This window comes from Oreochromis aureus, linkage group 15 (assembly GCF_013358895.1).
Source record: "Oreochromis aureus strain Israel breed Guangdong linkage group 15, ZZ_aureus, whole genome shotgun sequence".
Classification (NCBI taxonomy): Eukaryota; Metazoa; Chordata; class Actinopteri; order Cichliformes; family Cichlidae; genus Oreochromis; species Oreochromis aureus.
Window position 1 is genome coordinate 23,566,426 of NC_052956.1, and position 8,909 is coordinate 23,575,334.

The 8,909-nt window shown below is 39.5% G+C and overlaps 1 protein-coding gene across 1 annotated transcript; it reads left to right on the top strand.

Annotated features, from left to right (window-relative positions):
• Positions 1-5,722: 5,722 nt before the first annotated feature.
• Positions 5,723-7,654, top strand: nkx2.2b (NK2 homeobox 2b). Its single transcript, XM_039598572.1, has 2 exons — positions 5,723-6,114; positions 6,594-7,654. Exons 1-2 carry the CDS (start codon positions 5,898-5,900, stop codon positions 7,121-7,123), a joined length of 747 nt encoding a protein of 248 aa, XP_039454506.1. The 5' UTR covers positions 5,723-5,897; the 3' UTR covers positions 7,124-7,654.
• Positions 7,655-8,909: the final 1,255 nt, after the last annotated feature.

The following is an 8,909-nucleotide window of genomic DNA, read 5'->3' on the forward strand; positions in this document are numbered from 1 at the left end:
GAGAGAGTGTGTGTGTGTGTGTGTGTGTGTGTGTGTGTGTGTGTGTGTGTGTGTCCATTATAAAGTGTTCGGGGGGAATAAATGGGATAAATGTGGATGCTGTGCGGTCTTTGTGGCTATGGGCTCGGCGTGTGTTTGTTTGCAGAATTCGACCACCCAGCAGGAATTTACACACACACACACACACACACACACACACACACACACACACACACACACACACACACACACACACACAGCTCATATCTTTGTCACACATCTCACACTCAAAAAACTGAAGACCAGGGCTCAATCAAACTGACAACTTTCAGAAATGATTCGGACAGTACCCTCCCTCATTTTAAATCTTCAATCTGATCCTTCATTTATCCGCTACAACTTGTTTTTAGCCATTTTAAAATACAAGGATTTATAAGGATTTGGATTAATTCCCACTAACACCTGTAGGTTTTCCAGGCCTATTAAAAAGGCAAAGAAAATAAAATCTTTTCATCCTGAAACACAAAAACAAATCAGTTCAAAAATGAAAAGCAAACAGCGCTTTGTGATATTACTGTGGTTACAAATCTTGACAATGACTTTCCTTTTCAAAATTCCCTTCAGCTGAAATTTTTTTTAATCAATTACTTCTAACATTTTATTGACTAAATGCTCGTCTTCACCTTGTGGGACCCAGAGTACCTTCAGAGAGCGTTTTTAGTCAAATTCAATTTAAAGTTCACTTGTTATAAATAAAGTAGCTAAAATTACAGTAAAAAATAAAAGTGCAGAAAAAAAAACAACTAAAATGATTTTGTGAAGCTGAGAAATGAACTTTTTTATTTAAGCAGGGGAAACTTTGCTGCAGTTTTTGTCAGTTTTGTAAAAATGTGTCAGCCTGAGGAGGCATTCAAGCATCTGTGGTTTTCTAACAAATACCACCCATATAAGAAATACTAAAACTAAACTATTAATAAAATATAACTAAATCAAAATAGCAAAACACATTTTGAAAAGGAACAGAAAGTAAACTGTACTAAAAACTAAATTTAAAACTAAATAGACAAATAAAAATAGACTGACTCGTTGGTGATGACATCACCCTGCTCCCACTCATTAAATTAAATGAATCCACAGATATGTTAATAAACCAGAAATCAAACAGACTCTGAAGCACTCACTCTTTAATGATAAAGGACCTGAAATTATCAACTAAATCTCCAAGCACCCTTCAGCTAATTAACAGGAAGTGTTTTTTCATTTGAAGCTTTTAATGATCCAAATCGCCACTAAAACCAAACCTAGCGATTAGCTGCATTATGCAACTCAACCACGAACAGACAGGTCAAAGGTTCAGCTGATGCTTCGAGAAGCTACGCAGGCTTCCCTCGGTTCACTCATCCAAACAGATATTCTTAAAGGAAAGAAACTCAGAATTAAACATCTTCAGCCACTATAAGAACAATGGACCCCTCTAAAGATGCCATAGTCCCTGCAGAGATCCCATCTCACCATTACTGAGACAGTCTGAGGTTACACACTTGGTGCAGCAGCTGATGATGGCTCCTTATTGGTTTGTTTAGTGGGCTGTTGTGCATCACATGACATAGTGGATGTCTCATGTTCATCTTCAAGTGACCGTGCCCTCTATTAGAGCCGTGGTCCACAAAGTCTACAGAGGCAGGAGGTCGGGGTGGATGAATGGGTCAGGTGCTCACTGGGAGATGTTGAACTGCACATTGGGACACTGCAGGGCTGCGGTCAGAATACCATCAGGAACTTTTTCTTTTACACCACTTGAACTTTAATTTCATTTTTTTCACCGGGTTTTTATTTTTGGTCTTACTTTTGGTTTGGGTTTCAGAAAAAAACAGAAATATTCTTTCACAGAGCTACAAAGTCTGTTTTAAGAAGCTGGGCAGGTGGTGCTGGTGATGTATGTCACATGAATATCAGCTAGGAGAAAATGATCGACTTTTACAGTTTTCTTTTTGTTTGTTTTTACTTGCTGTTATGTTTAGGCACTAAAAACTGTTTGTCATGGAGAGGAAAGGATTGTAATTTGGATTTTTGTCCCTAATAAAACCTAGACTCAATGATGAAAAGACCAAAAAAGGCTTTAAATTGACTTCTTAACCATAATGAAAATGATATTTTAAATAGTGAACATCATGTGGGGTTAAACAAAAAAGAATTCAAACACTCAGGAAAGTCTTTAGTGAGGTCACGGATCCAAGCAGCCGAGGGCCATTTTTAATTTAACTTCTACTACCAGACATCTTTTGGCCGTTTAAAAAAATTCAAGTTTAGACAGTTTAATTATTTTAATTTAGTTAATTACATGTATTTAAATTTAAGTTCATAATAATTGAACTTATGGCTGTCACAATATCTGATGACTCTGGTCAAAAAATATTCTCAATAAGACAAGAAATACTTTTTTTTTTGCCACATTCAAGAAATTCTGCTCAAGAGAATATTTTTTAAAGGTCCCTTAAATCCATGTATAACTTCGTTTATTGGCTTTTTAAAAAAATTAAACAATTAAAGGTCCATGAAGGTGATGATAGTCTGCAGCTATAACTGTGCAGAAACATACGAGATGGACTATTATAAAAATATTTATCATCTATGCAGTAATATCATTATTTTAATTTATCATCCCTGATTATTATCATGACAGTTACCATGACCACACCAAACTGAGTCATCTGAGAGAAACAGAACAGAAACAGTTTATTATTTTTCTAATTCAATCCAAACATCTCCTTAAAGAACCCCTGAAAATATTTAAAATTATTCAGAATAATGAAAGATTTCTCAAACTGCTCATCCAGAAAAAGTTCATTCTGTATTTTTGAATGGCATAAAAATTTAAGCACGTGTCAGTGTGAAATCTCGGGGGGAAAAAACCCCTCATATGATTGTTTATGCAGTTCTGCTTGTGCAGATGGAGGTGGCTCGGAGCTTCTCTCCGTCTCTGCGCTGGACTTCACTCTCAGCTCATCTCTGTAACATTTCTTTACTTCACTGACGGCACACGGATGATTTCATACAAACAAAATCCAACATGAACACATACACTGGCGCATTTCTATCCCTAAAGACATGATCCACAAGAATGCATCTCCAACGGTCTAATTACTGCACCTCATGGTAATTATAAGCAGCTTTCTTAGTGCAGATCATGTGGTATCAGGAGACTAATAGAAATAAAGATAACTTATGTTAAAAATTAATTTTAGTCTTAGATTTTCAGCAGTCTGGGGGTGCAGATGCTCGCACTGTCGCCTCACCGGGTTTGACCTCAACTGTGAGCCATTCAGAGCTTTGAGTCTTCGGTAACACTCCATTTCTGGTCATTAATGAATCATAATAAACTCAAAATCATTTAATTGGTCCCAGTTTTGCATTTTTTTTATGACTGATCACAGAAACATCAAAACAAAGAAGAAATTAAATACCCCCTGTTGAGACTATTTTTTATGCCTTTATTGATACAAATAATCTGACTGAGACTCAGCGTCTCATTTACAAGAGACAGCTTGGCAGATGTCCTACTTAAGGCACGGGTGTAGATTTGAAGAGAGACGTGCATTTCTGTATTTAGACAATACGAAGAAACTATTTAGAAAGCTGCTAAACTCAGTGTGTAACAATGCTGCTGATACAGGAGGGTCTTTTCTATACAACAATGAAGAAAATGTAAAAAATAATAATATTATTTGATATAAAATACAAGTTTGGAACTCATTCGAGCGTTTTATGAACTTAATTTTTACAGACACATACATACAGTGCTGTGACCTCCGTCATGCACACAATGTGATAACCACAGAGGAGCCAGAAGAAAGGAGGAGGATGTTTCATATTAACACATTTTTCCCTCAGAAAGTTTGAAAAATGAGTAGGTTGTGAGCCAGTGAGTTGGTCTAAGTTTGATAACTAACACTGAGCAAATATGGTCTCATCTTCTAGATTTCAGTGAGATAGTTGTTCTTTTTCCATCTCAGAATACCGATATGTGTGACTCGTTTTGTTTTGAACATGCAGAAAGTTTTAATCGTGTTTAAAAGTCGAAGATATTTGAAATTAAAATAACAGGACTTCTCATTAAAGGTGAATAGATGTAGATTAAAACAGCTTCCGACAAAAGACACAAAAACAGGTTAAAGTCTGGACCCGGGCAACACAGAAGAATAAGTCATGTTTATAGGTGTGTGTAGGTGGGTGTGTGTCCACTTAGTGGTCATGATATTAAATGACAAAAGCCGAGGATAAAATGGAAAATAAGAAAAGTTCATCAATGGAGATTAAGTGTGTTCCCGGTGGAAGACCTCGAGTCTTCTGAGCATTCAAACCAAACCTACAGACACAATAAGGCAATCGGGATAAAAACAGACAATGTTGCACATTTCACTGCATATGCAAGCAATAAAATAAACAGAAAAATATATCAGACGTGTCAAAAAGTCATAACTGCAGACCAAATAGAGAAATCGTAGAAACTTCAAACCGATTGCATCGATCAGGCTTCAGGCAGAAAACACAGAGAGGATTAAAGCGGCGCAAATACAGGATTACAAGAATTAAACAATAAGACAGTAACAAGCTGAAGTAATGAGCCTAAATGTGTTTGAATCACTGAGCCAATCAGCGTATGAGTCAACACTGACACAGACTCTTCATCCCAACGACAAACATGCTCGTCTTCCCCTCTGAGGGAATCATCATAAAATTATTCTCAGTGCAATTACTTTTTTATTTGGATTTTTATTACCAAGTTTGAAGACACGTGGTTGTGGAATTTTATTTCATTTTTATTCATTTATTGAAAGAAATTTTGAGTAGGTGGTGGACTGATCACAGTTCAACTTTTAAACACCAGAAAATTTAGAAACCACATTCGGAGGTTTTTAAGTCAATCTGCTCAGATTTGAACACTTTTAGGTCAAATAAATAAAATGTTTCAACATTTTTGATTTTTTTTAAATGATGATTTACAAATTAACGATGTAAAAAAAATGGCAGATATTTTAAAAAATAAACAATATTATTAAAATTAAAGTCACTGTTTACAAAAAACAATACGATATTAAAAAGAATGATTTTGTGGCCAAGGGTTAAATCTATGAATATCAGTAAATCAGAGAAGTTATTAATGTAGTCATTCTGACTATTTTTTTTTCTAAGATTCATTTAATCAATCTAAAAACATTTTTAATCTCTTTACTTGAATAAATTATTTATATTTCATACTTTTATAAAGTACAACCAGCTTCTTTGATGCTTTGTATATTTTATTAGCTATAATGGATTGTTTATAGCTCTAATGTAGAAGGTTTAGGGATTTTTTCAGTTTACCGAGCTGATACTTATGGTCTTGCATATATAAATAAATAATCCCGAAATATTTTTGTTGTGTCTTTCTTCTCGCCGTTTGCTGTTCAGGCACCATGAGCGCATTTTGATGGAAATACTGGAGATTTTCTTTCTGCGGTAAACAGGAAGCGGATCAGTGGCTCTAACATGTGTAAATGCGTCGCTTCTTTCCTTCTAATCCTCCATCATTAATCATTCATCTCCTCCCTGAAGCTCCGACGTCTCTGTTAATGCACTGCTCCGTTTTTTTTCTACACACCCTCATCCACTTGACTCTCGGGACCCGCCTCCATCCTTTTTACCGTCACACACACGTTAAAAGGACGGTGCCACACTCTCTGAACGTCTTCCCTCATGTATTTTTCATGCTGTTAAACCCTCTCCGGTCGGCCCGTGCAGCTCCGGGCTCCCCTCTGACGGCATTCATGGACCTGAACCCTCCGCTGCCTGCTCCTGTTTAACGGCAGCTCTTCACCCTCCTGGATACGAGCCCGGCACTCTCCCCTTCTTCTCGTCTCTCCCGTCCTCCCCGGGTCATGCCGTTTGGCGCCAACACAAAGACGGGGTTCTCCGTGCGGGACATCCTGGACCTTCCCGACTCGACGGGGAGATGCGGGTCCGGGACCGAAGAGACCGAGGAGGACGACACCGAGGAGGCCTCCGCGGAGGTGTCAGGCGGCCGGGGCTTGTGTGAGCGCGCCGGTGAGCGTTTGGGCACGTGGAGCAGCGCATCCGGTAACCTGCACTTTTCACGTGAGAGACTTCTTTGATTTTAATGACTATAAAAGTTCACGCGTTCACACTGACCGCCTTCGCGTTTGGCTGCAGGTGTTTCTGACTGATAAACGAACTTGCTGCTCCAAATCTCAAAAATATGTGAGAATATGCTTAAATATGGATATTTACGTCAAATAATCGTCAAACAGACTCCTAAAAACTGCGTTAAATGTTTATTTATTTACGTTTTTGATCGTAACTGGATCGTTATCGTTTTTGCCTCATTATGTTCTTCTTTCTTATAAATAATGAGCTTATTCCTACTCTGATCCGCTTAACTTCGAGTTCAGCTTCTGTGTCGGTAATTCAGCTCCTGACATTTTTAATCGCTAAAAGTGGCTTTGCTGGTTCTGGTTGTAAAAAAACACACACCTGAGCTCAAACCATTCACGCCATCAATCTGCCACTGGGTCTCAGAGAGTAATCAGATTACTTTACTGTCTCTCTCCCTGCAGTGCATGGGCTGTCCTTGGAGCCTCGCGCCGATCCCAAATCCCCGGAGCTGTCCACGGATGAGTCCCCGGACGCAGAGCGGGACGCGCGGTGCGCTCGGGCGCAGAAGGCGCGCGGCAGGAAGCGGCGCGTGCTCTTCTCCAAGGCGCAGACCTTCGAGCTCGAGCGCCGCTTCCGACAGCAGCGCTACCTGTCCGCCCCGGAGAGGGAACATCTGGCCGGGCTGATCCGCCTCACGCCGAACCAGGTGAAGATCTGGTTCCAGAACCACCGCTACAAGATGAAGCGTGCACGCGCCGAGCGCAGCATGGACGCGCTGCAGCTGCTGCCGGCCCGCCGGGTCGCCATCCCGGTGCTGGTGCGGGACGGAAAGCCGTGCGGCCGGGCTGCAGCCAGCGAGCTGGAGACCACGCTGAGGTCCGGCCTGAGCCTGCCGCTCTGCGCCTACTCCCCCCTGCTGCACCCCGCTTACGGCCCGGAGCAGCACCCGGGGGTGCAGCAGCTGGCGCACGTGTACCACTGGAGCTGGTGAAGCCCGGCGCAAGACTTGTGCGTGCCCTCTTCATGAGCTCGTATTCGGCCTTCTGCCCTCTCAGAATATCCACGCGTAGATCATAAAAACAGCTTCGGCCTCGAAGTGAAATCCGTGTTTTTTGAAAGGAGTTTGGCACAAATTTTAGAGCGTTTAATTCTTGTAACCAAGGAAACGAGTTCACACATGTTCATCTTCTTTGGTGTCTTTGGTGACTTCGCTCAGACGCGCGAGCCGTCTAAAACTACCCCGCCCCCTGTAAGATAGAACTGACCACAGCAAATGTTTTAGCAGTTTTTGTGCGATTTATTCTGATGTCGTTTGCGTTGTGTTTGCTGCAAAAACAACAAAGTCACTTTTTTCTGAGAGATGTTTTTTGTATGTGTTTCATAAATCTATTTATAATGTTGCCCGGTGAGTTGGTTTGTAATAAACTGGTTATTTATGGCGGTAAATAAAAATCTGAACAGAGATGAGTCGTGTGATTTCAGCCTGCACTGGCCCCGCAGGGCGGATCCTTCAGATCTCAAAGGATGAACAGGATTTTTTTTTTTTTTTTTTTTTTTTTTTTTAACATGGGCTGCTGAAGCCGGGATGAGTAATTGCGGACCCCCTGCAAACAAATGAGTCATTTATTTATTTTTATTTTCTTATGTCTGTGATTTATATGCAGGACAAGTGTTCTTTTTATAAAAATGCACATTTTTCGGCCTTCTGGAACATTTTCTAAAATACAAATTACACTGAACTATCCAATTAATCCTTATTATCTTAAAAAAATATCTTATTTTTGAATGGGCTGAAACCGGGCTGACTGGGCCCCTGCAAACAAACGAATCAATCGAAATGAGTCATTTTGGACCATTTGGTCCTAAAGTGCCGCATTTTTTTTTTTTTTTTTTTTTTTTTTAATTTTATTACTTTAAAAATTTTTTTTAAATTATTACTTCAGTGATTTATCTGCAGGACAAATCTTGTTGTTGTTTAAAAAAAATGCTAATTTCAGCCCTTCTGGAACATTTTCTAAAATACAAATTCCCCTGAAGTATCCAAATTAATGCTCAATTATTTTAAAACAAAAAAAAAAAAATCCTTTGTACATATTGGAAAAGCTATGATTCAGGTTAATATACTTTGCTCTTTTACATGTTTTAATGATGATGGTGATTTTATAATGACCCAATTTTTTGGGACTTGTGAATCATAAACATCAGAGCAGCCCGAGGATCATAAGGAGTATTTAAGGCAGTGGTTTCCAGACTGGGGGATTAGGACCCCCCAAGGGGTCCCAAGATAAATGTGATGGGTCACGACACAATCAAAAGGGAAGCAAGAAAAAGACTTATACTTTTTTTCTTCTTAAGCTTTGCATGATCTTATTTTTAAAAAGATAAACATTTTCATCCCCGTGGTGAAACAATCTGCAAAGGCTGCAATCATTACAGCATTCAGCTCTAAACCATGAGACCCACAGAGGCTTCGTTTAGTCCTTTGAAATTAAAGCTGCATGACCATCTCTGCACAGCAGGCCATTTAAGACCTGCAGAGGTTGGCCTCGGCTAATATGAGTAATAATCACTTTCTTTGGGAATATGAGCGACTTAAAAGCTGCTTTAAAGCAGGTCAGGATCTATAGGTCACAATTCAGCCTTAATAACATCACAATTTTAGCTGATATGGAGCTGAATTCTTTTATTAATAAAATCCCCAGCAGCTCATTTTCCAACGTGATCTGGTTCAATTTAAAGGAATGCTTTGGCACTGAGATTTGCAGAGAATTCAATAA

Coding starts and splice junctions, on each gene's coding strand:
- nkx2.2b (XM_039598572.1), top strand. CDS start 5,898: ATGCCGTTTGGCGCCAACACAAAGACGGGGTTCTCCGTGCGGGACATC. Junction 6,115..6,593: donor CGGTAACCTGCACTTTTCAC/GTGAGAGACTTC, acceptor CTCTCCCTGCAG/TGCATGGGCTGTCCTTGGAG.